This window comes from Micromesistius poutassou (genome assembly GCF_964030765.1).
Source record: "Micromesistius poutassou genome assembly, chromosome: 20".
Taxonomy (NCBI): Eukaryota; Metazoa; Chordata; class Actinopteri; order Gadiformes; family Gadidae; genus Micromesistius; species Micromesistius poutassou.
In genome coordinates, this window is record NC_140290.1 from 7,970,847 (window position 1) to 7,998,510 (window position 27,664).

The 27,664-nt window shown below is 44.3% G+C and overlaps 3 protein-coding genes and 5 non-coding genes across 11 annotated transcripts; all 8 read right to left on the reverse strand.

Moving 5' to 3' along the window:
* Positions 1-75: 75 nt before the first annotated feature.
* On the reverse strand, positions 76-10,184 carry pabpc1b (poly A binding protein, cytoplasmic 1 b). Of its 2 annotated transcripts, none has more exons than XM_084484930.1 (13): positions 9,482-10,184; positions 8,358-8,551; positions 7,390-7,505; positions 6,897-7,036; positions 6,503-6,597; positions 5,754-5,891; positions 3,980-4,442; positions 3,722-3,832; positions 2,945-3,087; positions 1,996-2,080; positions 1,750-1,880; positions 1,072-1,188; positions 76-497 (listed from the first exon to the last, which is right to left on the reverse strand). In XM_084484930.1, exons 1-12 carry the CDS (start codon positions 9,672-9,674, stop codon positions 1,099-1,101), a joined length of 1,899 nt encoding a protein of 632 aa, XP_084341056.1. In that variant the 5' UTR covers positions 9,675-10,184; the 3' UTR covers positions 76-497; positions 1,072-1,098. The 2 variants fall into 2 exon arrangements, with proteins under 2 accessions (XP_084341056.1, XP_084341055.1); XM_084484929.1 differs by having other exon boundaries at positions 2,945-3,090.
* On the reverse strand, positions 888-1,022 carry LOC311365631 (small nucleolar RNA SNORA5). Its single transcript, XR_014639461.1, has one exon. It is a non-coding gene; the product is annotated as a small nucleolar RNA SNORA5 (small nucleolar RNA).
* On the reverse strand, positions 2,206-2,340 carry LOC311365635 (small nucleolar RNA SNORA5). The gene has a single exon (XR_014639465.1). It is a non-coding gene; the product is annotated as a small nucleolar RNA SNORA5 (small nucleolar RNA).
* Positions 3,294-3,425, reverse strand: LOC311365633 (small nucleolar RNA SNORA5). The gene has a single exon (XR_014639463.1). It is a non-coding gene; the product is annotated as a small nucleolar RNA SNORA5 (small nucleolar RNA).
* LOC311365632 (small nucleolar RNA SNORA5) lies at positions 4,804-4,935 on the reverse strand. The gene has a single exon (XR_014639462.1). It is a non-coding gene; the product is annotated as a small nucleolar RNA SNORA5 (small nucleolar RNA).
* LOC311365634 (small nucleolar RNA SNORA5) lies at positions 6,085-6,219 on the reverse strand. Its single transcript, XR_014639464.1, has one exon. It is a non-coding gene; the product is annotated as a small nucleolar RNA SNORA5 (small nucleolar RNA).
* An 886-nt stretch (positions 10,185-11,070) lies between the features above and the next one.
* On the reverse strand, positions 11,071-19,465 carry ywhaz (tyrosine 3-monooxygenase/tryptophan 5-monooxygenase activation protein, zeta polypeptide). 2 transcript variants are annotated; one of them, XM_084485126.1, is made up of 6 exons: positions 19,396-19,465; positions 17,479-17,801; positions 15,698-15,821; positions 13,163-13,326; positions 12,445-12,540; positions 11,071-12,331 (listed from the first exon to the last, which is right to left on the reverse strand). In XM_084485126.1, exons 2-6 carry the CDS (start codon positions 17,770-17,772, stop codon positions 12,233-12,235), a joined length of 777 nt encoding a protein of 258 aa, XP_084341252.1. In that variant the 5' UTR covers positions 17,773-17,801; positions 19,396-19,465; the 3' UTR covers positions 11,071-12,232. The 2 variants fall into 2 exon arrangements, with proteins under 2 accessions (XP_084341252.1, XP_084341253.1); XM_084485127.1 differs by having other exon boundaries at positions 17,479-17,798; positions 19,396-19,463.
* An 886-nt stretch (positions 19,466-20,351) lies between these two features.
* Positions 20,352-23,177, reverse strand: znf706 (zinc finger protein 706). Of its 2 annotated transcripts, none has more exons than XM_084485138.1 (3): positions 23,083-23,177; positions 21,942-22,112; positions 20,352-21,502 (listed from the first exon to the last, which is right to left on the reverse strand). In XM_084485138.1, the coding sequence occupies exons 2-3, from the start codon at positions 22,074-22,076 to the stop codon at positions 21,407-21,409; spliced, it is 231 nt and encodes a 76-aa protein (XP_084341264.1). In that variant the 5' UTR covers positions 22,077-22,112; positions 23,083-23,177; the 3' UTR covers positions 20,352-21,406. The 2 variants fall into 2 exon arrangements, with proteins under 2 accessions (XP_084341264.1, XP_084341265.1); XM_084485139.1 differs by having other exon boundaries at positions 21,942-22,107; positions 23,083-23,155.
* Positions 23,178-27,664: the final 4,487 nt, after the last annotated feature.

The window sequence follows — 27,664 nt, forward strand, 5'->3', positions numbered from 1 at the left end:
AGAGTAGAACTTTCAGAACTAAACTGCAGCAAAACAGACCAATATCTGTAGCACAATCAATCCATTTAGATAAAATAAGGAGGCAGATTTTTAATTTATAACTTTAATTCAAGCAAGCAAATGTCAAGGGTAAAGTCGCAATGCTAGGTTCTCCCTGCAATTCCGTCAGTCAAAAACAATAAAAGGGATAAAACGTCCGAACAATATAGGAATGCTTTCATCAACTCTCAATTCCCGGTGGAATCTCCTCTTAAAACCCCCAAAACTCTTATCATTTTTAAATTTTCTAAATTTTCTCTTTTTTTGTATTTTTGTTCAAATAAGCGAACAGGAACTAGTGGTAACTTCACTAGGCCCGGCCGGACAGTTCCTTTCTTTCCTTCTTTTTTGTCATTTAGCTTCTTTTTGCTTTGTTTTGTTTTCTGCATTTTCGCTTTTTCAATGTTTATTTTCTCCTCCTCCTCGGTGAAGCTGTACATCGCAGGTCTCGCCTGTTCCTGAAGACACAAGGCACAATGACATCCATGGTCATTAGTGAGGAAACAAATTTCAACACATGGCTGTGGAAATAAGCAAGCAATTTTTACAATTACCTTTCCCGAAAGGCTGGGGGAAGATCCACATTACTAAGCAAATACACTCCTTTATAGCGTTTGCTAAGGCGAAGGCAATGCAATTACAAATAAATCAAAGTTCCTGCATATGATACTGGCCTAAGTCCCTTAGGCTAAGCATCAAAGACGGGGGCAGCATATGCAAATAGATTGTGTCCTCTTGCAATGGTGACGTATAGTAGCTACCATTTGAGGGTGTGGCCTCCCTGTTCGACTGTCGCAACAGAGAAAAAAGCTTTGGCTAGAGACAATAACAATTTGCCTTTTAAACTTAATTGTGTGTAGTACAATTTTGTCCCCAGTGCCCAAAGTGAGGGACTCTGGGGCCCATGAACTACAGTCACTGTGGCAGCCATTTTGGCCGGTGCTACCCACAGAGAAAGTAGCACCGAATTTGACACAGCTGCAGACTTTTGACAATTCTCCCAGGGAGGGCTTTTGAGGATATGGGTCGTACCAAGTACTTCAGTGGTGGGATGGTATTTCAGACAGCTGGGACAGCAGTGTTGGACACAGGCTTCTGGGCAGCCTCCTTGGCCTGGTGGGCCTGCAGCACAGCCACCGCCTCATCCACCTGGAGGGGGGGGGGGGGGAATAGCATGGCTTGATGTCACTTCACTATTAATACAATCTACTTTACACTTTCGATTACTCCAGCCAATTTCAACCCCACTCATCCCTAGACTCAAACCAATCAGCTGTTTGTAGCTGAGTGCTTGGAAACTGGGAAAACATTGGAAGGGGTTGAAATGGTGATATGAGTGGGGTGGAAATAGAGATCTGAGAGGAGTTGAAATGGAGATCTGAGTGGATTTGAGATAGAGACCCGAGTGGATTTGAGATGGGGGTGCCTGGGTCAAAATGGCGGCGGTTAAGTTGTTTCCATGGAAGTGAGTGTGGTTGCCATGGATGTTCAAGGTCTCAAATAGTCAGCAACTCTTTGAAAATGGAGGTGCCTGGTGTTAAATGGAGGAGAGTTGCTGATATGGAGATGTCTGGTTGAAAAAAATGGAGTGGTTGAAATAGAGGCGAGTAGTGCCAAATGAAGGATTGGTTGAAATAGAGGAGCCTCATCTAAAACGGATGCAAGTGGTTGCCATGGAGAGCGAGAGGTTCAAACGGAGGAGGGACTAACCTTTGAGCGGAGGGATTCGGGGGACTCCAGCATATGGAGCAGCTCCGAGTTGTCGATCTCCAGCAGCATGCCGGTGATCTTCCCCGCCAGGCTGGGGTGCATCGTCTGGATGAGTGGGAAGAGACGCTCACCTGGTGCAAAGATGGGCAGAGAGGGAGAGAGACAGTTCTTAAGTGTTGGGAAGGGACTGGGGTTACCATTGTATTTTGATACCCAACTGTAAAGCAGCATGCAGGTGGAACTTACCCAGCATCTGCTTCTGTTCCTGGGGAGGTGCTGCAGCCAGCATGGAGGACGTCAATGGCTCCTGGCCCTGCACGTGAACAGCAGACTGCCCAAAACAACCAATTAGACATTGAATTAGCATTTAACATACAACTTTGTTCTCTGTAGTAAACATCGTCGCCTTTAGATAATAAGGGTTCACCAAAACAGGAAAGCAATCAGCTATTCACTTATTGTTTGTAGTACAATTTTGTCCCCAGTGTCCACAGTGAGGGACTCTGGGGCCCATGAACTACAGTCACTGTTGCAGCCGTTTGGGCCGGTACGACCCACGGAGAAAGTGGCACCGAATTTGACAAAGCTGCAGACTTTGATTAATTAAACCGGGATCAACATTCTGTTAACTACATTGAAACTAATGTCCTTAAGCTTGTGTGATTACATTTCTAAATGACAAGAACAACTTAACAAAAAATGTACAAAACTAGACAGCTACTGTCTAGTTTTAATACTTTCCCCACTGTCCCTCAAGTAGGTAAAGTGTCTTTCAAATACACTTAAAAAAAAACCCATGTATGAATTGTTGAGAAAGACATAACTAAAGGCTATACAACTCAACATCCAACCCATACCATTAACCAACACATTCATCCCAGTTCCCCATTAGTCAGTTGAGCATTTCCTCTCCCCCATTTATAAAAACTTGGAAGATTATAGCAGTGATGCTAATGGTTGCATACTCTTAGCAGACACTTTAACCCATAGCGACTTGGTGAATTCTTTCAGATTCATTAATAAGCAAGTAAGGGTTAGGCACGTTGCTCAGCAATGCCCACACGTAGACTATGGACATAGTGTTGGAACCCAGAACCTTTTCGACTGGAAGTCAAACTTCCATACCACTAAACAATCCTTAAAGCAAGGACATCAAGGAAAACGCTTCAAGGCCGGGTGCTGCAGGGCTGGGTACCTGCTGCATGGGGGCCTGGGTCTGCTGGGGCATGTGCTGATGGGAGTTGCGGACCCCTGGGGTGTACTTGTATTGGGGGACGCCGCGCAGCTGGGACGCAGCGACAGCGGCGGCGTTGGTCGGCCGGGGCCCCATGGTCTGAGCTGCTGAGGGGACAAACGGTTTAAAATTTGATTTAAAATCAAAAATGGATATTCCTTGTCTACTACAGCAACAGAAAATGCATCCTTTGGAAGGAGACAAAAGTGAATTAACATTTAACCTACAACTTCATTCTCTGTAGTACAAACGTTGTTGCCTTTAGATAATAAGGGTTCAACAAAACAGGAAAGATATCAGCTATTAACTTTGTTGTATGTAGTACATTTTGTCCCCAGTGCCCACAGTGAGGGACTCTGGGGCCCATGAACTACAGTCACTGTTGCAGCCCTTTTGGCCGGTGCGACCCACGGAGAGTGGCACCGAATTTGACAAAGCTGCAGACTTTAATTCAACCGGGAGGGATCAACATTCTGTAAACGACATTGAACCCATGTCCTAAAGCTTGTGTGTGATTACATTTCTAAACAACAAGATGTACAAAAAATGCACAAAACTGGGAACCCTATTTAGCCTTCTTGTGAACCCAAGGTTACTGACCCAACCTAGACAGACTATATTAGCAACTCCATGCAGAAAATATTTCTGATCTCTGTCAAGATCCATTGTTGATCAAATGCATTTCTGCTGAATCTCTAGCGTCACTGGCTATCCAAGTAACAGAAGAGGACGACTGACCGACACGCTGGGTGGACATCATGCGGGGCATCTGGGAGGTGGGCCGCATGGTGCTGAAGCCCTGGGGCCGTGGGGCCGACGGACGCATGACACCTGGTATGTTCTGGAAGTCTACACACACAGACACACACAGCAATTAGGACCACCCAACCCAAACACTAAAGCCATCCTGTAAATCCATCAGCCAACATTGCATCAGGAGAGCGCGCGGCGTTCCAGGCCAGGAACGCCGGTGGCTGCACTGGGGTCGCTACTCACGCTGTGGTCGCACACCCTGGGTGGCCCACCGGGGGCTGGGCCGGATCTGGGCCATCTGCCCGGCGGCGGGGTAGTAGGCGGGGCGGTTGGGGGCCTGCGGGATGGTGGCCATGAAGTAGCCCGAGGGCGGCGCCGCCTGGTAGGGGTTGATGACTGGGTTGGGCACGGCGCGCACGCTGGCCATGCGCTGCATGTACTGGTTGGTGAGGTGCGCCTGCCGCTCCTCCTTGCGCTGGGCCAGTGCCACGTAGAGGGGCTTGGTGGCCACGATGCGCCCGTTCATCTCCGTCACCGCCTTGGTGGCCTCCTCCGGCGAGGAGAAGCACACAAAGCCGAAGCCCTTGCTGCGCCCGCCCTCAGTCATCACCTTGGCACTGGTGATAGTACCGAACGGGGAGAACTCCTTGCGGAGGCGCTCGTCGTCCAGCCCGTCGTCCAGGTTCTTCACGTACAGGTTGACGCCCTGTGGGGGGAGGGGGGAACGCGGTGAGACTTCAGACATGTACTGTGGAAGGTGCCGTGAATGTGACACTATGCAAACCTCAAAGGCAAATCTTGCATAGGTTATAAACACGCAACCAATAATTGTAGATTCTGAATGAAAGTTCTGCAGTGGAATAATTCACCTTCAGTCTGCTTCATGTATGAAAAGTGCCATATAAATAAAGTTGCCTTGCCATAATCTGACCCTAGAGGATATGAAATATATAGGGCACTTGGAGCACTACGTTTCACATTTTATTTGGAATACCATCAACAACACTACTCTCTGGATACCGTTTCACATATTAGTATCAGCAAGCCATCACCAAAACTATCCACTTTATTGTATGTAGTACATTTTGTCCCCAGTGCCCACAGTGAGGGAGCCTGGGGCCCATGAACTACAGTGACTGTTGCAGCCGTTTTGGCCGGTGCGACCCACAGAGAGTGGCACCGAATTTGACAAAGCTGCGGCTTTACACAATTCTACTGGGAAGGGTTAGCAGTTTTTTTTCAAAAGGATCATAAACTGTGACGACAACATACGCAATCATTAATGACTGATCAAGGATCGCGATATCGTTGCAGTTAACTATTTAAGCCGCCCACAAATGCGCAACTCACATCAATGTTTTAACTGCTTTGAGTTTTAGATAACTGAAGGTTTGGGATAACAAGCATAGTGAACTGGTACTCTAGCTTGTATATAAAAAGAAGGTTCAACCCTCGAAAATCTGCTAAACAATCACTTAAATAATTCCTCCACATGACTCTTCATAGTCACATCAGAAAAATATAATTATATCCAAGAAATAAAAGGTTAAACAGACCTCAACTTCATTTGACAATACTGTACTCCAGGTCATCCTGAGGGTTATACTGCACTGATACGCGCCTAACAACCTGATTTCCTTTAGTTTCTGTTTCTTAAATCAGATTCTAGTAACAGGAAAACAAAACTTGCTTGTTGCAAAACTAGTTTTGAGGGGTGAAGCACTTATGACATAACTTGACAACCGGAACCAATGGCATCCTTCCTATCTAATACTTATAAATTGGTAGAATTATATTTAGGCACATATTGCTGATTTAAGTTTCCACTAAGGTGAACAGTGATGGGACAATCTGGGACAATTATTGATGGCAGTTAGCAAAAAGGTCACACAAAACAAGGCCTTTCATTTAAACAAAAACACTTTGTTGTGTTATTTTTATTATACTGCCACTGTAAAATTAATAGGCAGTCACTTGAGGTCACCCAAAAGCAAGACACAACAATCATAAAACCCACCTGGTAGCGAGTCATACGGTCCTGTTTCATTTGCTCAAATTTGCGCTTGAGTTCCGTCTGCCTCTCAACCTTCTTCTGGGCACGGCCCACGTAGATCAGCTTGCCGTTCAGCTCCTTGCCGTTCATCTCATCCACTGCCTAACCAGAGATCAAAACAACCACATTGGTGAGTGCCGAGTCACAACGTTAAGCGATTCTTTCTCCAAAAATGTTCTGGCACAAATCAAACAATGGAGAGTAAATTAACTAATCAATTAAAAGATTTATTCAAGACAATTAGGTGGATATTTTACAAGCCAAACACACTGCCAAAGCAATCAGCTATTCACTTTATTGTTTGTAGTACAATTTTGTCCCCAGTGTCCACAGTGAGGGAGTCTGGGGCCCATGAACTACAGTCACTGTTGCAGCCGTTTGGGCCGGTGCGACCCACGGAGAAAGTGGCACCGAATTTGACAAAGCTGCAGACTTTGATTAATTAAACCGGGAGGGATCAACATTCTATTAACTATATCGAAACCCATGTCCTAAAGCTTGTGTGATCACATTTCTAAACGACGAACAACATGTACAAAGATTTACAAAACTGGGAACCTTATTTAGCCCTCTTGTGAACCGCCATGGATAGTCAGAACTAAAAGGCAAGAATACACAGAGGTGCTATAGCTGGCTATCCCAGCCAGACCCATTAGATGGGGATTGTGATGGGCCTTCGGGCCCCTGGGGGAAGGCTCTTGAGAGGCGCTCACCTTCTGGGCGTCCTCATGGTGCTCAAAGCTGACAAATCCAAAGCCCCGTGACTTGCCGCTGTTGTCCGTCATGACACGGATGCTCATGGCGGTGCCTAGACAACAGGGAAAACACTTTGAAGCACTTGTTTTGGTCACAACACTCAAGAAGGGTAAAAGCAATGTCATACACAGTCCGTCACGTATGGGGGGGGGCGTTTGTTCACGGCAGTGCACAAGTGTTATTTTTTACGACCCAATTCTCTTCCCAGCTCATTTAGAGGCGTATCCGTATCCACTTTATCCGGGAGCCTCTATATAGGCCGTGTTTACCCGTAAACATTCTCAGGCAGCCCTGTCGTCAAAGACCCCATTGTGGGGGCCCAACAGTGTGCTTCTGTTGCTGCAAACTGACCATATCTGCCGAAGAACTCCCGGAGCTTCTCGTCGTCCATGTCTTCGCCGAAGTTCTTGATGTAGACGTTGGTGAACTCCCTGGCCCGCGCTCCCAGCTCCTGCTCCCGCTCTTTGCGTGATTTGAAGCGGCCTACAAACCTGCAATGACAAAACATGACTTCAGCACACAAATGTTGGAAGCATTTAAAAGTATTCAATGAAGTGAGTTGACTGTGGCTCTTAAATTGGAAGACTTGAGAAATCTCAAGGTCTTCCATAAATCTATCAATGCTACATAACTAAAAATTATACGTCTGTTGGGTGCAATAAGCATAACCTAGGTTTAAATGCACCAATCTGTCCACCATATGTCATTATTCTTTCAAGGTGAAAGAAGTTGATAAGAACCAAGTGCATATTATGACTCACTGGTATCTGAATCGTCTAATGTTCATTTAGACTAGATGGCAACGATTAAAACGAGTTCACACACTAGCAGTTAAAACACTTACACTTTTCGGTCATTGAGCAACATGCCATTCATTTTCTCAATGGCTCGTTCGGCCGCCTCCTGAGTCTCAAAGTGCACAAACCCGTAGCCCTTTGAGCCATTCTCGTCACAAACCACCTTGAAGAGAAGAGACCCATGCAAGACATAAGCCGCACGCTCATGCACAACCAAATGCAATTGAAACTTGCAGACATTGTGAACCGCTTTGAGATGGCGTTACTCCCAAAGGGTGAATTTTACTGCTGTGTGGGCATCTACGCCTTTGTTTACGGTTCAGTGTCGGAGGCTCTGCGCATAGACAGACAAAACGAATTCACTGGCATCTTTGTTTATAATGTGAAGATGTGTCTCACAACTGAATGATGAGTCATCCTCAAATTATCAACATGGTGGAGACCTCCTTGGCTTTTAGTAGGAGGTGATCAAAAATATGCTAATTTGTTTTCCTCGTCTGCAGAAATTAGCCCGAAAGAAAAGAAGATGTGGGCCAATTACAGCTCTGACACGTGGTGTGCATTTTGAGGTGAAACCCCTCTGTGGGCTACACACGCACATGTAATAGAGACCCATGTATCTCTGGTGGCTAGTCCATGCAGAGGTACAATTGAGTCTTAACACAGAACAAGGCATAAGCCTGTATAAGTACAAACTTTTATTTCACACACACAAAAACACTTCTTATAAGGCTTGGGAGAGTTTACAAACTGTTAGCATGCTGACATGAAGGCCAATGTACCTTGGTTACAAGAGGATTTCTGTTAACACTCTTTTCAAAACACACTTGTTCATGGTTACATCATTCATGTCACTGTGCCTCGTTTTTTACGTTGTGAATATCACAACATTCAAAATGCAACGTCACAACAACAAAACCAACACAGGGCAAATGTCCAGTCCCCGCCCGGCCTACTACTAGAGTAGGCCATCGGGGCGGGGAGGAGGGGGGTGGGCCTCGCCCTGGCCGCCTACCTTGCAGGAGAGGATGTTTCCGAATGCGGAGAAGGTGTCGTACAGGGCTTTGTTGTCGATGGACTTGTCCAGGTTCTTGATGAAGATGTTGCCGACACCGCTCTTCCTCAGCGAGGGGTCCCGCTGCGACCACATGATACGCACCGGCCTCCCTTTGATCACGTCGAAGTTCATGGTGTCCAGCGCACGCTCGGCTGAGGGGGAAACAGTGGGGGAGTGTTTGAACAACAAAGCAGTCCCACGGCTGACTGGACGTTTATTTTAATGCCCCATTGGTCAACACTATTGGAAGAGGAAAAACTCTTCTTCGAGAGAGATGACAATGACTTTACAGTTGTCAATTCAAATAAATCAATTGGCATTTATAAATTTATCAATTCATTGATGTATAAGATCCATTGTCATGTGCATGTTATTAATGAGAGGACATGGGTTCGGCCATGTTGCTGAAGGTCTCTATGGACTGGGTTTGAACCAAGAACTTGGCCCTAATACTAATTAAATAGTTCCAAAACTATAACGAACTAGCACTATGATATTGTTATGTGTACAGCCTTACATAAATGCACACATAACCTACAAATGCTTGAGTGGGGAAAACCATGTCACTTGACAGCAGCTCTGAACAGCATATACAAGTCATTATTTATGGTTGGCCAAACTGACACCCAAACGAACAAAAAGGAGGCGGAAAATTGAAGTCCCAAGCTGTTATCACTGAAATGCAGACATTTTTTGGCGGAGTCGACGGGTTGAGCCACCCTGTGCAACTTCTCAAGAGGAAAAACGGGGCGCTGCCAAATAATGAGCTCACGTTCAACATTCAAATTGATCAGTCTCCAAACGACATTCGAGTGCCGATTTGTAGCCTCAGACTACTAACAAATGTGCAGTTGCTGGTATGTGGATGGGTTAGGAATAGGAATTACCCAGTTCCTGGAGCACATTGCAAGAGTGGGCAGGGCAAACTGTCTTTTCGCAACTTGTGCGGAAAAAAAAAAACCCGACAATATGTCGGCCCCAGTCACGTGGAGGAGAGACGGGGGCACCGCAAGCTGCCATTTAAAAAACGCGACATGCGTTTTAACTCCACATTACACCCATGTAACACATATATTACCTACCGTCGGCCGGCTGCTGGAAGTTGACATAGGCATATCCGAGGGACCGCCGTGTGATCATGTCCCTACAAACACGGATGGAAAGGATAGCCCCGGCCGGGCTGAATTTCTCGTACAGCATGGCCTCCGTCACATCTTGATGCAGATCCCCGACGTAGAGCGAGGCCATGGGGTAACTGGGAGCACTGGGGTTCATCTTGGCGCCGGTGGTAACGTTAGAAGACGCGAACGTCACCCGAAAATACGGACGTTTGAGAAACTAAATCGAGGGGGGAAGCGCCACGGTTTTTAGTAACGTTAATGGAAGGAACGGGACGCTTGGCGACCGTCGACTTGACAACTGCGGCGTTCTAATAAAATATGCGGTTTAGTAAAGGTGAGTTTTAAAACGGACCGTGTTACGGTTGGTCGGGAATTTTAAAACTTTCTAAGTCGAATTGAACCACGGGTAATGATAAAATATCTACTTGGCCTGTTCACTAGCATCAAACGTCGATTGAAAATGCCGTAGTCTTGTGTCTTCCAGTCTTCGAGGAGGGGTCGAAGTCCAGCTTCACCGAAGTAGTTACAAAAAGAAAAGAAATTAAGATTTTTTAAGCGTTTTTGGTGTTTTAAGTTTTTTTTGTATTTTTATTTTTTTATAGAATGTGTGCCGAGCGGGCTCAAGAGCACACACGCACTCACACAGCACGAACAGCCGGGGTTGAGGGGGATGAGCTGTGGGAAGTGGCTGATTATATACTCTAGGAAACGTCATCAAAACGGACCACTCGTCTACCGGCTATGGTAATGAGAGAAAAGGGGCGTTGGCTAGCCCTGAATGCTCTGTTTAAATAAAATGGTCACAATTGTATTCACATTTAAGCACAAAAGGAAAACGTGTGCTGATGACGATAACACGGCTGTGATTGCAGTAAATTTAATCAAATACAAAATAAAAAACTAACTTACTAAAACATGCTACTGCCGCAAAACTGTAGTTCCCGTCACCACCTATGGGTGGCAGTGTTAAGGAAGTTTGCTGAAATTTCAAAGGATTCAAGCGTAACCCTGCAGATTCAGCCCCCCCCCCGCCCCCATCCAGATGCAAATTAACCTACCAGACGCAGGGAAATAACAGAAACTACAGCATATGGCAGTTACTGTCCTCGGCTGAAACTGGCTGAAAATGTTGCCAACATTGCCATGTGTGTCTGAATGGGGATTTTCTGACTTTGTATCAGGAATGACATGCTGTAGGGGCCAAATAAACCGATTTATACAATAAACCTTAAGCTTCCTACTCTTTTAGATCCAATTTCATGCAGTTTTAAAATTTTTAAAAATGGAAAAATTATTAGTATACAACAGACCCCAGTTGCAAGTTGGCATGTACCCGATATCCAGAATGTGTCATATTTGGTTATTATAGAATATATTTCTATTATACTCATACTACTTAATGTTTAGTGTCCATTGTGTGCATAGAATGGAATTTAGTGTACTGCATGGTAAAGGATCAACTACAATATTATTGAATGCAGTACCAGCCTTGCTGTAAAGCCATAGTTCACTTGCATTAAAAAAACAACACAAGGAGGAACAACTATTTTTGAGTATGTTTAATCACACTAACATGAAAGCATGTAACCTAAATAACAGATACACAAGTCGTCAGTTTGAACAATTGTAGATGCCTTATATTTGATCAAAGTTATATGTATGGTTGCTTAAACAATTTTTACTACTTTCATTCAAAACATAGTGCATCTTTCTCCAAAGTGCCACTTTCTAATCAATTGAGTTTTATCACTTAATTTAACTTATTTGCTTTCTCTTAGTGTACTAGAAAGGTGAAAATGCCCATTTATCACCTGTGGGGGTTAATATTTCAGAAGCATAAATTACCAATCCCAAATCGGCCCTTTGCCTGCACCCAAATTACTATTGAGAACCATACACACATCACAAGTATCTTAAAAAGAGACGGCAGGAATACAATATAAAAAATTATAAACACCTGAACACATAAAAAAAGGTAACCACTTAAATGCATATGGAAAAAGGTATTCTTTACACAGCTGAGACAAATCAAAGTTACAGTATATTGTCAGGATAATGCGCTATAAATTTGCCTGTACCTCATTGTAGTATGGAAATTAATATTCTGCACAGGTCACAAATCATAGAAAAAATAAGGAGAATGTGAAACGATGCGTCACTTGGATGGATTTAGTTCTGTAATCGTCAACTGATACTAATGTTTTGGCAAATGGCCCACACACTAAAACAATCCCATGAGCCTTTGTGTCAGATAAAAAAAAAAGAAAAGAAAACACTGTTTAGGTTTTTTCCTTCTGCAGCAACAATAGGCTAGTTTGCTCAAGGAGAGAAGTTTTGAGTCTTCTTAACAAACAGGGTAGGCAGGTCAAACTGTATTCTTTTTTTCATATGAGTAATGCGCCAAAGAAAAATCAAAGAATATCAGACAGATCAGAAAGTCATATCCACTGTGGCCCTTAAAAGAGCATACATACACACACACACACACACTCCATGCACCCACACACACACACACACACACTCCACGTACCCACACACACACACACACACACACATTGAGTGAAGTGCCAGCATACATACTTAGCTGTGCATGCATGATTGCACACAACCACACACATTACATACAGGCCGACACACACACACACAAATTAGGCTGGTGAGAGGTAAAAAATGTGGGTTCTTTTTTTTCCGTTTTAAAGACAGATTTGGAGACTAGTTGTTCTCTGCTGGCTCTGCTGGCTCTGCTGGCTCCTCTGGCTCTGGCTCTGGCTCTGGCTCGTCTCCCTCTCCCTGGGTGTCTGACGTCCACAGCTGGAACACACATAGAGAAGGCAGGGTTAGTCACACATGTACACACACGCAAACAAGGAGGGCACCAAGCACCTATAGGTTTGGGGAGGAAGGTGGGAAGGAGGGACACTCACTGTCAGATTGTCGCGGAGCAGCTGCATGATTAGGGTGCTGTCTTTGTACGAGTCGCTGTTCAGGGAGTCCAGCATGGCAATGGCGTCGTCAAAGGCCTGGTGGAGAAGGGTTGAGAGACAGGGGGTTTGAGGCCAACTGACCACGGTCGTGAGCACAGATGTGAACTATACGTCCTGTGGTCGCAAATACTGTCGTGACGTTCCCGGGAGGGAGCCATTGACAGCCCCTAAACGTTGGCAAACCAACCGGGTTCTTACTATTTAACTATATACCCTGCTCCAAAACAATGCAATAATACACATTCACACAATATAAAATGTATTTAAAAAAGGTGTGTAAAACTACTGCAAAATGATTTTCAATTACAATTTTTTCTTTAATCAATAAAAAAAACAATAAAATAACACAATAACCGAAAAAGTGGTATTTTGCTGTAGGGTTTCTATCCATAATGTTGTTAGACACCTGTAATAACAATCTGAGCCTGACAGTGACAAATCAAGCTCTTTCAGAGGACGTACATTGACAGGGCTTCTATTGCCCCTCAGGGTAACATCACAGTCGCAAAGGGGCTAAAATCACTGACGCGCTTTCGCTCAATACTGGACCGATTTCAAATATTGTTTCACTCAATTGAACCCTTTAAAACAAGGATCAACACACAACAACAACACACAGCTAAATGAATAACGGCAACAACAAGGCCGGAGTGCTCACCGTCTTGGCCAGCTTGCAGGCCTTCTCGGGAGAGTTGAGGATCTCATAGTAGAAGACGGAGAAGTTGAGGGCCAGGCCCAGGCGGATGGGGTGGGTGGGCTGCATGTCGCTGGCGCTGATGTCAGACGCCTCCTGGTAGGCCTCCTGGGAGCTCTTGATGATGACTGCAGGGACGCAAACCCAGCACACACGTTTTAGCAAGGGCAGTCCTTGTATGGAGTCTATGTACAAGGGCCGTGCTGAACAGGTGGGACATGGATCCAGCTCAAACCAATGGTGAAAGAACTGCACTGGAGAGGTCTGTTTGTGGAACGACTCAGGTCTCACAATCCACGTCTGCTGGCGGGCACACTCTCACACGTTCCTGATGGTAAGCTGTGACTAATGAACCACTTCCGTTCCTTAATCACAAGCGCTTCATGACTCACTCCTGACAGGGTTTGTCACTCTCGCCAGGGCCCCTCTGGTGACGTTAGACCGACTTGGTACAGCTTAGTCGAGTCGGCTTAGTCTTAGATTCAACCATCCAAATTCTGAGGGCCACGTGCTCCATCATGTGGCACACGTAATCAAAGAGGTTTGGACCCCAAAGGTTGGATATTAAACCATTTGAGGTTGATCTTAATTGGATCTTTTTCTCTTGGTTCTGATGAGTGCACAACACGGTACAACAGCTAGCCATAATATCTCAAGATTTTATTTGGGAGGCAAACATTGCATTGCCATGGGGGAAATTTTAAAGATATTCAAGAAGTTTTGAAGTCATGAATAGAGTATGTGTGCCCAACAGCCAGCCACCTTTGGATCTTCCTTCTGCCCTTCGACTATTTGACAAGCGAAGAACTATCAAATGATAATTCAACGAGAGAAACTCAAAAATGTGAGCATTATAAATGGTCCAAAGCAACAATCTAAAGTTGGCTTGCTGGCATTACTGTAGAAGCCTATGATTGTAGGTTTGACTTGCATAGTGGAAGGAGATATTCTGAGACTAAAATAGCTATGGTAAGTATTAGGGCGAGTAGGACTCGTTGCTCCAGATCAACCTCAATGGACTTGAGGAGAGAACTACTTGGCACTATGAAGAGTAGCTATAAAACACAATCTATAAACATTTATACACAATATACAAAGAATACAAAAACAAGATATATGAATTGTTTGTTAGTGGCACTATGAATGAGTAGGACAGAATATCAGAGCACAATTTCTAAGGGAATATCTGACTCAAAATCGATCACATGAAAAGTTAACACATCAAACCATTCTGCTTAGCAATATTTTTCTAGCAAAACAAAATCCTGCAGGAACCAGCTTATAAAAAGAAGAAAAACAGGCCTTTGAGCGAACAACTGATGGCGACCTCATGCTGCTGTTACCATGACAACCCAGCAGCGTCCTGTGCTCATGATGGGGAGGTGCAGACAATTATGGGTCAAGGTCTTGAGAGAGAGAGTGAGAGAGTGAGTGAGTGAGTATGTTTTAAGGACTCAGGCATGAACAGTTGTTGAAAAGGCGTTGGCCTGTCCAGCCTGTGGAAAGACAGTGGTCTGATCAGGATGCCCGGATTACTTGTTACCATGGAAACCATCGGGGGTTCTTTTCGTTTTTTTTGGGAGAGGAGAACTATGAAAGGCAGATATTCTACTGTAGACTAGAGGAAGGAGAGCTCTGCCCTAACAGCCAACTGAGAAGCAGAATGCTACGGTTTGTTAATACTGTACACCGCTAGATCCTGACACTGAGTCAAATTATTTATCATCTTTAATTTCACATAGATCAATAATTATGCATCAGAATAAACCAATCTGGGACATTATGGAGCTAATTACATTACCTTAACGACCTGCCAAAGCTTTGTCAAAATGCTAAATTGATTGATCTATCTATTTTATAACTGTGCCAAGGCACACTGCGTAAAAAGGATTCAGATGCATCAACAGTAAATCCATCTGAAGACCCACTATGATGTGTTCCGGAAAAAAATAAAATTTATGCTGGTCCTCTTACCAAAAGCACCTCAGAATATGTGGTCCATACATTCTTAGCATGGCCCTGGGAGTGTGAATTGAACCCTGTTCTGCTAAGCTACACAGGGACACCTAACATCAGAATTTACGATGATTGACAAGAATAAGTTAATCAATGTTTTAGCAGAACCAAACGGATATTGCAATCTGGGGGGGAAAAAAGGTAGTCGTAAAAAACATAATAAATTGTCAAACGTTATCAAAGCAAACGTCACACTTGGTCAAGCATGGGTGCGGAGCCAGTGGTTTAGATTTGGACCTTGTATTCGATTACAGTTTTATGGTATTTCTTACACCACTTATAATCTAGATTTAAATGTAGAATGTAGAAAGATTTCAAACCCTTTGTGACAATCCTTTGTGAATATGGAAAAAAGATTACATTACTATGGATGGATTGCTTTTTATGAAATTCTTAGCCTTGGAACAGTGGTCGTCTGAACAAAAATCTAGGGGTTAACTTATCCTTTCAGGCACTAAAATAAACTTCAGGTGCAGTACTCACCATCCTTCTCCTCCCCTGTGGCCACTTCGGCCAGGTAGCGGTAGTAGTCCCCCTTCATCTTCAGGTAGAACACCTTGCTGTCAGCCGGCGTGGCTTTGGGGATCAGGTGGCCATCCAGCAGGCCCTGGCAACGCAGAGAGCTCTGTTAGCAACGCCAACGATACCAGTACTATCACCAGGTTAGGGTTGAACAGAGGAGTCATGAATCACAAAAGGAATGGTTAGATAACATATCTAATGGAATTAACAGAGCTGAAGTTCCCTGTGGGAATAGGGATCATCAGATAAAAGCGTAAAAAAAAAAGTCCCTACTTCGAACAGAACAATCTTCTGTATTCCGCTTGTTATAGGAGATGCTCGGTTGAATACCCAGAGGCGGTGTGGTTTGGTCTGCCTGTGTTGCTTATCTTTTAAAGGAAGAGACTTCCATGGTTTTATATTGCAGAACGCATCCTAATGCCAAGGGCTACCTCACCCTCCAACCTGTCTGCCTAGGAACGGCCTCACTGTCAATCAAAACCAGGACTTGGGCATGCCGGTCAAGGGGCGATTCTGAGCCAACAACAACATCTGTGTCTCTGCTTGAAATCAAAGTCCTGCCAATCACCCGGTCAACCTGTCATAATACTGAAGGCGGCCGAAATATAAAATATCTGTGACACACTTTTCATCGTCTCTCACACACGCACACACACTTTATAAGAGTAACCACATTAGCTTTATTTATTTACTTATTTTGCATAGTTAGCCATCAAAGCTAGTAAAGCAAGGCCAGCAAAACTTGTAAAATAGAAAGGGAGAACAACGGCTATGTTGTTTACGTTTTACCGACAGCGCCATAGGTGAAATATGTAATGGCTGCCTTTGTAAAAATCACAAAAAGAAGGAATACACAGGAAATGACAGGCTCGGCCATCATTGTTTCTATTGGGTTCATATTAGGACAAGGTTTTATCATTGCCATAGTTTGCATGTCTACGGACATCACTTGGCAGCAGATTTACATCATGTGGTCATGTGGGGGACAAGACCAGGAGACTGCACACACTGCCGATAAACATGCCCCGCCTTTAAAGGATATCCCGTTTTATTGTCCCACCTTATCTATTTCAGGTGGGGCATTGGCATAACCATGTGTGCTGTTGATTAGACATTACAAGCCATTTAAAAAAACCCGATGTAGATAGATCCACCTAGCACCCCTCCCAGTTGGTACAGTCCACTGGGTAGGCTAGCAGGTTGATCCATCCATCATACATCTGGGTGGACACTCCTAGCTATGATGTCAATTACCGGTAAGATGTTGAAATGCTTGTAATGTAACAGCATACCTGGTGGTAAAATAGAAACCCTTTAAATGCACGGTTTACATGAATTAAGACAGCATTAGGGCAATAGGGTATGGAACACCTTCAGCCACGCCCCAGCCGCACAGACCCATCCCCCACACGTGATGTCCCCCATCATCCCCCCACCAGCTCCGTAACATCCCCCGACCTGAAACCACCAGCTTCCCCTTGTGATGACACCAACATCAACACCCTCCCAACCCCTATTTTTGACACCACCACCACAGTCCCACCCCCCAAATGGTAATGTCCCTAACACCCCTCCCACCCATCCACCTGTGATGTCCCTAACACCCCCCCCCCCCCACCCAACACCACCCCTCGACCTGTGATGTCACTAACTTTGCCCCGCCCAACACTACCACCACCGCCGTCGTCATCCCATCCTCCTCCCCCATCATCCCACCGCCCCCCCCCCCCCCCCCCCCTCACCAGGACGTCCTGGCAGATCTCCGTCAGCTCCTTCTCGATCTTCTCTCGGTACTCCTTGGCGAGCGCCGCCTTGTCGCTGCCCTCTGACTTCTGCTCCATGCTGGACACCACCCGCCAGGACGAGCGCCGCGCCCCCACCACGTTCTTGTAGGCCACGGACAGCAGGTTGCGCTCCTCATTGCTGAGCTCCGAGCCCTCCTCTGTCACCGCCTTCATGGCCGCCGCCATGTCGTCGTAGCGCTCCGCCTGCTCCGCCAGCTTGGCCTTCTGCACCTGTTCCTCCTTGTCCGTCATGGCTGCCGTCTGCCTTTATGCAAGTTCTGCTGCGGGGGGGGGGGGTGGGGGGGGGGGGGGGGGGGGGGGGGGGAGAGGGTTTAAAGGTGGAGTAGGCACTTTGGAGACACCAGCCAGAGTTAGCTCGATTTTAAAAGTATCCAACGGTTAAGAGTCCACCCCTCCCCTTCAGGCCTCTCCCAGGGCCGAGGCGCCCAAAATAATGTTTTGTTCAGGCCGAATGTAATGATTGTATGGTTTTATCACACCGATTTTTTTCGTCAGAGCATTTCATTTGTCGATTATGTCCAGATGTAATGAGAATTATCAAATATGATCAAAATGCTTCTAAAATAAATTTACTACACCGCACCTTTAAGAGGATATGAGAATGATTGTGAGACAGTAGAACAGACAACACAGCAAATGAGGGCAGGGCAGGATGGGGGAAGACAAGGTTAATGGAGGTGTGGGAAAGCTTAAGAGGGAGAGTTAGGGTGGAGGAAGGGATGACAGAAGAGGGCGGGGGTTGATTTTATGTTTGAAAATATTAAAATAATTTAATTTAAAAAAAATACTTAAACCCCCGATTACTCTTTTAAGCGTTGATTTATTGTAATAGGGTTGTCTCTAAAGGGTTTTAGTAACTTCAGCAGAAGCACCTGAGCAGAAGCAGTTATGGGGTGAGGTGTCGTGCTCAAGGCAAGGTAAGGACACCTCTAATAGGAACCAAGGACTGGTTTTATAGACATTTTATTAAACCAAAGCACTCTAAAAAATGGGAGCAAGCTGTTGCAATACTAAACTTCGCGCCGTGCTGTTTTCTGTGGAGTTTTCTATAAGACCAAATTTAAACATTGATGATTTGCATGTGTTTTATATGCATTTAAGGAAGATAAATGGTGTAATCCTCACACATATATATATATATATATATATATATATATATATGTTCTTAAAGAAAAGCACCAAAGCTTTTGATGCCTTGATCAGTTGTAGTACTACGATCGTGATCCAACATTACGTAACCCTAGCATTTGACCCATCAGTTATCCGCTCTTCAGAATCCATACATACTTCCCTACCCGCATCATTAATAATAAACACACGGACCCTACACAGAATAACTAAACACAAAAGACGACATCGCTTATAAACACCACGTAAACCTATTTCTATTTTTACCGAAAGACAAATAAACGGAAGCAGAGAAAAAGAAAAAAAATCACGGTACCATTGACTCACTCCGACATGAATGAAGGAGGCTAGTAGCGGGTGAGTGAACGCCCTTTTCCATTTCCTGAAAAAGATACAACTGTTCCGTCTCCTTTTTTACACGCTCGTTTTCCGACCGACAGAGCGTGTTTGCCGCGATGGTAGCGCGTTAAATGTTGGAAAACGAGGCCGAGGAAAGAGGTACACGGACCCCCTTAGCGGATCGAGCCCCATTCTCCACTCTCATTCAATAAGGGCCAAACAATGAGCCGCGGAGCATCACTGATGTCGCTCCACTCGGACGTCGAAACGGCGGCTTGTGATAAAAACAAAAGATCCACCCGCTTTACCGTTACGAGAATAAGACACGTGAGCGATGTGTAGGTTATGTGTGAGTGTTTATCGCCAAAGCAATTGATGGAAACCAACCTGAGTTAATAGTTTGTTTTTGATCCCGATCCGCAACACAGCTGATGGCCCTTCCTGAAGCGTATACTGCTCGCATCCACGGGGTTTCCCTCCAATCAAAGAAACAGCAGCAGGGACCGACCGGGACCAATGACGTCAGGTGCTGCCAAGGCAACCGGTGATCGACGTTCGGCAGCACCCCGCACCCCCAGTCACTCTTTTCCTAATGAATATCTGGTACAAATGTGTGCTTCTATGTCGGTCATTTTTGTAAGTGATTGAGTGTGAGGGAGGCCTCAAGTGTCCCAGGCTTAATCCACTAAACGTCAAGTAATTCCATGGATCCTGGTAAAAAGAGTGCAACACTGCCATCTACTGGACGCACAATCGCACACCCCACTCCTGGTCAATTTAGCAGATGCAAGAGCTATGATCTATGCTACGACTCACACGTACTAACATTTGTCCAATTGTATTCAAATATTATCTATTATCTACCATATGAATCAAAAAATCGAATGAATATTGTAGCCACACTACCATGGAACAACATTCCTTTTAAATTAGTATTCTAGAGAATGATGACACTTTGATACAAATTGACCAACTAATTTACGGTTCAACTTGGTCTTTATTTTCCTTTCAATGATTTTGAGGTATAAATGCCATTGAGCAAGGGGAATCTGGCAAAAACCAAATTCATCTCCATTGATGAATTTACATAAAAACACATTGAGGACATAAAACATGTGCACGAGTCATGTTCAAATGGACACATCTTCAACAAATAGCTGTGGGAAATGCCCAGACGGGCAGTTTCAGGGAACTAATCATAAGTCACAACATTTCCAGAGATAAGCATGCACACAGTATAACAGTCGACCGATTTTCCTTTATTATTCCACTGTTTTTGCAACTATTATTACAACAATAAAATAACCATCCCATGACTAAAAGCTTTCAAGAAAAGGCAAACATAAACAAAGTAATTTTTTATTAAAATGTTATATTACATCATTTCGGGCATTTGGTGCTTCTGTGTTTCAAGCACGAGCATATTAGACAGCCAGCAGTATTATGTTGAAACTAGAAGAAAGGTTGGAAAGACACAATGAAATATTTAAAGGAGAGAAAAGTAACTAAAACAAACAAACTGAAATTAAAATCAGAGTCCTAAAAAATAACTAACATTACACAGCAGACACCAATCTAACAATTCAATGTCAACAGTTGTCAAGGAAGAAATAAAAAGCAGCACCATATCCATGTTGATGTACACTTGATGGAATAATATATAACAATTGCTGTTTTGCGACAAAGCGCTGAAAATGCAATGGAAGAAATGCCTTCATTCTTCTTTTATTTTTTACAGCTAATGGAACGCACGGCATAGGGATTAGCACAAGGTTAAGAGAGTGCCATTATCAGGGCTAAATTAAGGAATAATTATATCAGTAGCTTGTGTTTAATGTGTATTTTATTATTATTGTTATTATTTATCATTATTTATATTTTTACCATTTGAGTTTGTCCCAAAAGAACAACAGACAGTGTTATTTCAAGGCAGCAAAAGCGAGTGAAACTGTGTGAATGACATTCAGAACCTGCAGTAGTAGTACTGAATCCTTTGTTTTTGTTTATCACTTGATGCCACGGTGATCCGTGACTTTCAGTGACCTGAACTATGTGACTTGCATTTGGAGAAACATTGAACAAGAACAAAAACATGAAACCAACAGACCTGTAATCAAACTTATGATTCTAATAACAACGATAATCAATCCAGTCCTATCAAATTCAGACAAGTGCAAAGTTTGTGAAGGGCCTTGAGTAGTTCAGCTTTCATTGAGACAGTGTGTGTGAGTGTGTGCATGTGTGTGCGTGTGTGCGCGTGTGTGTGTGTGTGTGTGTGTGTGTGTGTGTGTGTGTGTGTGTGTGTGTGTGTGTGTGTGTGTGTGTGTGTGTGTGTGTGTGTGTGTGTGTGTGTGTGTGTGTGTGTGTGTGTGTGTTGGGGTCCAGTGACTGCAGCGCTCTATGCCTCCACATCTTCTAGCTCAGGGGGCATTGGACACTTGGGGTGCTTGCTCTCAAAGTGCTGCTTGAAGGTCTTGGGGTCTGGCATCTGGGACTGGGGGGAAGGAGAGATGTGGGGTGACGTAACAGCGGTTATGTATGACGGCTGCGTGTGAACAGCGATGCTAAATGCTTCTGCCAAGTGGGACGCAAGGAACAGTAGGATGTCATTTTCTTTGTCGTCAGGGTGCCGAAGCAGCGCAGATTCAACGCTTTATCTTCTCGGACAAATGATCAGCATTGTTGACAAAAAATTGGTAACGAATTTGGGACATTCACTTCTTGTCATTAATGAACTGGTAGGGGTAAGCCATTTTGCTCAACGATGCCAGTACAGATAGGCTGTGGATTTTGGGGTTCAAAGCCAGAACCTTAAGGCAGGGATTCAAACACCCTAACCACTAGACTATCCAGACTATTACTTATCGGTTTAATAGTTGAAAAAGATCCAACCCTTTCCCCCAGAACGTAGACAAGCCCATATGGGTCCTTACCTTGCAGACCAGGCAGGTGAAAACCAGAGCTGCCTTGGCTGCTGTCTTCTGGTCATGTCCCTTGGCCTTCTTCATCTCCGCCTGCTTCTTTGCATTCTTCTGCTGGGACTGAAGCTTCTGATGCCCTCTGGCCATCCTGCCTACAACTAGGAAACTCTAAGTACTGCTGCTCTATTAGAATAAGACAAGACAAGAGTCTTTAGGGTCATCAGCTATTTGGAAGGTTTACACCATCACTCGAGCGTGAGGGGTTCAACACAAACGTTGACCGTTTCCGGTCATCATAATTCCTGGCCAATACTTCAGTTTAGGTAAAGTTTATTTTATCATATAAACTAGGTTAATGTGTTTTGTTGCAGGAGGTTATGTTTAATGCCTTGTGTTGCCGTCATCCACTGTGCTTAACAGGTTTGTCGACTGCATACAAAAATTATCTTGGCAACATGAAGTTAATCTTAGGTCTGGGAGGTTGTCTCAACACGATAACTCAGTTCCAAGTGGAGGTGACTTTGGGGTGTAGCTTAAGTGAAATAAAATAAGTGGTAAGGGCGTCAGCTGCACAAACACCTATGTCTTCACATCAGCATGGCATGTTCCCTCCAAACGACGCCCAACATGTCATGTACACGTGCAGCGGAAAGCCCAGGCATGTCGTAAACGTCTTTGTAAAAAGGACTGGAACAAAGCGAACACGCCACCAATAGTTAGCCATAGGAGAGGAGATTCATATATATTATATATATATATAGAGAGAGCCCCCACGCCAGTCAGTCGCAAGCAAGCTATACATGCGTTACTGACAAGCTAATATGGCTGCACATCAAATGATGCTAGCGTTTATCACCAGTAACTTGGGAAAACAATACAGACGACAACGTCCAAAACCAACAGATAGTGTATCGAACCGTACACCAAGCAATGCAAAACGCAGTCGCTGCGATGTAGGAAGCGATGGTGACAGCGTTTAGATATAAAGTGGGATCCAGGCTGTTATGCTAGCGCTACCTACTAGCGGCTAAGTGTAACGTTAGCCAATTAGCTATTATATTGACATCTGCTCTAATGTCAAAGCGTCCGGTTCCATTGTCAGTGATATAGTTATAGGTTGTTACACTGTAAGAACGATCGGAAAGGTACCCACCTTATAAAGGAGATTCAAGCCGCTAGCTTGAAGCCCTCGCAGCAGTGTGACAGCTGTACCAAGTCTCGCACCGACTGACAGCAACCAGTGCGACGTTCATGACCATGTGTAACCTGGGAAATTACTGAACACTCTTTTGTACAGTATAATATGTCCATGTACGCTTTTTTGGTTAGTTTTCTTGTATTTTTGTATTTTATTTGTATTTAATGGTCAAATAATGATGCATAATAGTCTACAGGTTGCTTAATTGTATCTTTAATTTGCTTGTGACTATGATAAGTCACATGTTTCTTTCTGCTTCCTAAAATAATAAATTCCTGCGTAGTTTGTACTCCCGAATGGAAAGGGCATCTGAACTTTATGGGTTATAAAAAACACCTACTAACAAAACAATACTAAACGATTACTGGAAGTATTGCAGTAGTGGAGGAAATGACTACCTTTCGAGTTGCGTTCTAGGCTTTTTCTCGCCCTCCTCACATTTCTGTAAAGCAGAAATGTCGCCCTTTATTGGTTATATTTGGTTAATACATTTGTGAAAATAAATGAACGAATAAATGATAAAAAAAAAAAAAAAAAGTATAAATATAACTGTGCAATGAACCCATTAAATATACCTGTATAATCCTACCAAAAATTTATTTACGGGTGAGGAAAAACCTGCAAAAAATATTATTCCATCCAAAATATGGTAAATAATTGAATTGTCTAATAGGGTAAAATCAAAAATTTTCAATAGAGAAGATCTCACACTGTTTTAGTAATATTGGTCAGTAATATTCAGATCGGTCAGATAAAGTTAATATATCTGTAGTTAAAATACAATTAACTATTAATCATAGACTGTTGAAAATAATATGGAACCCTAAAAGATAACGTTTGCACCTATATGGACCACACTCCCTTATCTCTGGGTGGCAGCAGCATGCTATCTTAGCTTGACTGTATTATTAGTTCAATCAACCACACAATGCGCTGATTGAGATATTATACCTCAGAGTAACACTAGGGGTCACCTCAGGAATGTAAACCATGTACATTTATCATATGCAGGAGCGCGAAGAGGAGAAATACAGTGGGAACAATACATGCGTTGAAAGCTGAATGTGCTAGAAACAACTTCAACGACAACTAAAATTGATGATGAGAATGATGATGATGATGATGATGATGAGGATGAGGATGATGGTGGTGAAGATTGTGATAATGATGAATATGATTATTATTAATACTAGAAATAGTAGCAGTTGAATTAGTAGTTTACAGCAATAATAACGCTGTATGTAAATAGAGAGGGACACTGTCATACAGCTGTGGTTTGTTACACAGAAAACACTGCATTTCACCAATAACTGTGTTATTAACAGCAGACTATGAGGCAGAGCCTCTCCAGGTCAAAGTATTCGACCATGGAGATAGTGGGAGTAGTCTTTCTTTTGTTAGGTTTTACTCTGTACACAAACGGTTTCTTTGCTCCTACTGTGTCAGTTACCTACCAATGCGCTCACTGAGGGTAAAGCATCATTTAAACCCGGACTACGCTGCAACAAAGCAAAGATAGCATAATGACCTTGTTCAAGTCTGTGTGCATGCATGTCATTAGTTCTCCCTTCATGTTTGTGTGTTTGTGCGTGCGTGCATGTGTGTGTGTGAGTGCCGGGTACATCCCTTTCTGTAGGGTTATTCTCTCTGTGTTAGCATTTTGTAACTTATGTACAGAAAAGTGCTATATAAAAGAAGTTGTTCATTATGATTAGAACAGTACACATGTGATGTTCAGCCATGTTGGCTAAACTTCAAAACATTTTATTTTACTACCAAACAATTTATAAAGCTGCCCAAGTAAAAAATTATCCATCGTAACTGAGGTGCGATGGGGAAAGCTTATCATGGTGAGAAACACTCCTAGCTCGCGTTGTCCATTAGGCGACGCCTTCCCTTTGGTTTGTCCCATCATAAAAAAAACACACAGACACCACCTCCTGCTCTTTCATGAAGCATAAAGAAAAAAGAGAGAGGGAAGTTTCTCCCAAGAGAAAAGGATGCGATAATGTTTTCACAAGAGGGGTAAGCGAGAAGAAAGGAAGGGAGGAAAACCTAGAGTCATGACAAAGGCTCCTTCGCATTGCTCAAGTTCTCTCCCACCCTGGAGGTTGTGCTGGGACTTGCTTACTGGGGCGGGGTGGGGCCCCGCCGGCCCTGGGGCCCGTGTGAAAGCAAATCTTCCAGGTGTCAGCCTTTCAATAGCGCCAGGATTGAATATTATATGACTGTCCATTGTGCAGGGGAAAGAAACCAGGCTTTGCCCCTGACAGCCTGAGATTTTTCCCACTCAAATCTCCTTCCTCTCGCCACAGGGCGGTTTCTGGTGAACTCCTGACCACGCCCTGGTGTAGTGCTGGAGAGGGAGCTCTCTCTATTTTTCAGTATTTGGCCAATAATTGTGTTGTGTGGCAATGGCTTTGTAGTTGGTGCTGTTGGACGATGGATCCATGGGGGTTGTCCTTGTTCACTTTCTCTCTCTCTCTCTCTCTCTCTCTCTCTCTCTCTCTCTCTCTCTCTCTCTCTCTCTCTCTCTCTCTCTCTCTCTCTCTAACTCTCTCTCTCTCTCTCTCTCTAACTCTCTCTGGGCGTTTGGATACTGTGTACTTAGAAATGAGACAAATGAGATCATGGCTCCACTGCAATGTTTTTTTTGTGTCCAATTTGTAGAAAGGATCATTATTTGTTGTGCTCTGTTTAATAAAGGACATCTTGGCTGTGCATACGTGTTCTACTTTGACTAGAGGTAGTAGTTTCACATGAAATTGATATTCCAAACCATTTGTCAGAGAGAGAGAGAGAGAAAGAGAGAGAGAGAGATGGAGAGAGAGAGGGAGAAAGGGAGAGAGGGAGAGAAGGAGGAAGTAGAGAGAAAAGGGAGAGAGGGAGAGAGAGAGGGAGCGAGAGAGAGGGAGAGAGGGAGAGAAGGAGGAAGTAGAGAGAAAAGGGAGAGAGGGAGAGAGATAGAGAGAGCGGGAGAGAGGGAGAGCGAGAGAAGGAGGAAGTAGAGAGAAAATGGAGAGAGATGGCTGTTGAAGGAAGACAAAGTCAAATGTCATCTTCCGTGTCATCCATTTACTCCTCCTCCTCCTCCTCACCCCACCCACAGCTGAGCAGGTACATCCCTGACGTCGGTCCACGACCACGTTCTCCACCACCACCACCACCCCGTCCATCACCACCAACACAACCGCTGTCGCTTTCTTCTGTCAAAGACATGCCACAATGTTGTCAGACCAGTTGGTCCATCCGTGATGTGTGACACTCAGTCATCACAACATGCACCCACACCCACACTCTCACACACACACACACACACACACACACACACACACACACACACACAGCACACTTTCACACATAGCTTTGGCTGATGCATGCGAGACGGGGAGGGTGGTGGTGGTGGAGGGTTAGCTCCACTTGGCCCCGCAGATGAGGGGGGAGAGAGACGGGAGAGGCAAACCGTGCTACTCAAGGTGAGACAAGGGTTGCTCTCTCTCTCTCTCTCTCTCTCTCTCTCTCTCTCTCTCTCTCTCTCTCTTTGGGACCGAGACAAAACAGAGGGCTACCTGTGACCGCTGGTGACAGCCCACGCATTAGGCCGGGGAGGGAGAGAGAGATAGTCATAGAGAAAAAGAGAGATAGTCAATGAAAAAGAGAACGAGACAGAGAGAGGGACAGAGATAAATGTCTGTGCTTTTCTTTCACCATTTCGTGTTCTATAATGATTTAACTCACATTTTCAATTCACAAGAGGGTATTATCCATTGTAGGTTCAATAAATAAACATTTACATTTGATAAATCATCAGAACATTGTCTTTTCAACAGGAGATGCCTGGACCCAAGCCACCCCCACTGTTGTTTAGACCTCATCCATCAGAATCATATTATTCCGTCTCTCTCCCAACTGTCTCCCCCCTCTCCCCCTATGTCTCTCGGCCCTCTCTACCCTTGTCATTCAGCTTCATGTCCTGGGCTGTTTTGAGTGGACTGCAGGGGCCGCCTGTCAAACACACACACACACACACACACACACACACACACACACACACACACAAGTCATGTCCAGGCAAGCATTAGCCACATACCAGTCGGTGTTGGTATGTGGGATACACCTTTCACCTTTCTGAACTTCAGCACACACAAACACACACGTTCATGTAAGTGCACATGCACTCAAAGGATAACCTCAAACACAGACACACATACACACACACACATACCTGGGAAGGAATTCAGTGTATTTTGGCTGGTAACTAACCAGCCTTGTCTTGCATGTATTATATGGTACGGGCCGGCGTACCTAGCATAGCGCTATTCCAGTTGTCACCTGACTGCATGGGTAGACTGCACATCACCACAGTCACATGACATGGTGACACGGCTCGAGGAAGAGATGAAACAACGAGAGAGAGAGAGAGAGAGAGAGAGAGAGAGAGAGAGAGAGAGAGAGAGAGAGAGAGAGAGAGAGAGAGAGAGAGAGAGAGACAATGACTTTAAGTGAGATGGTGATGAGCGGTGATTATTCAGGGCTT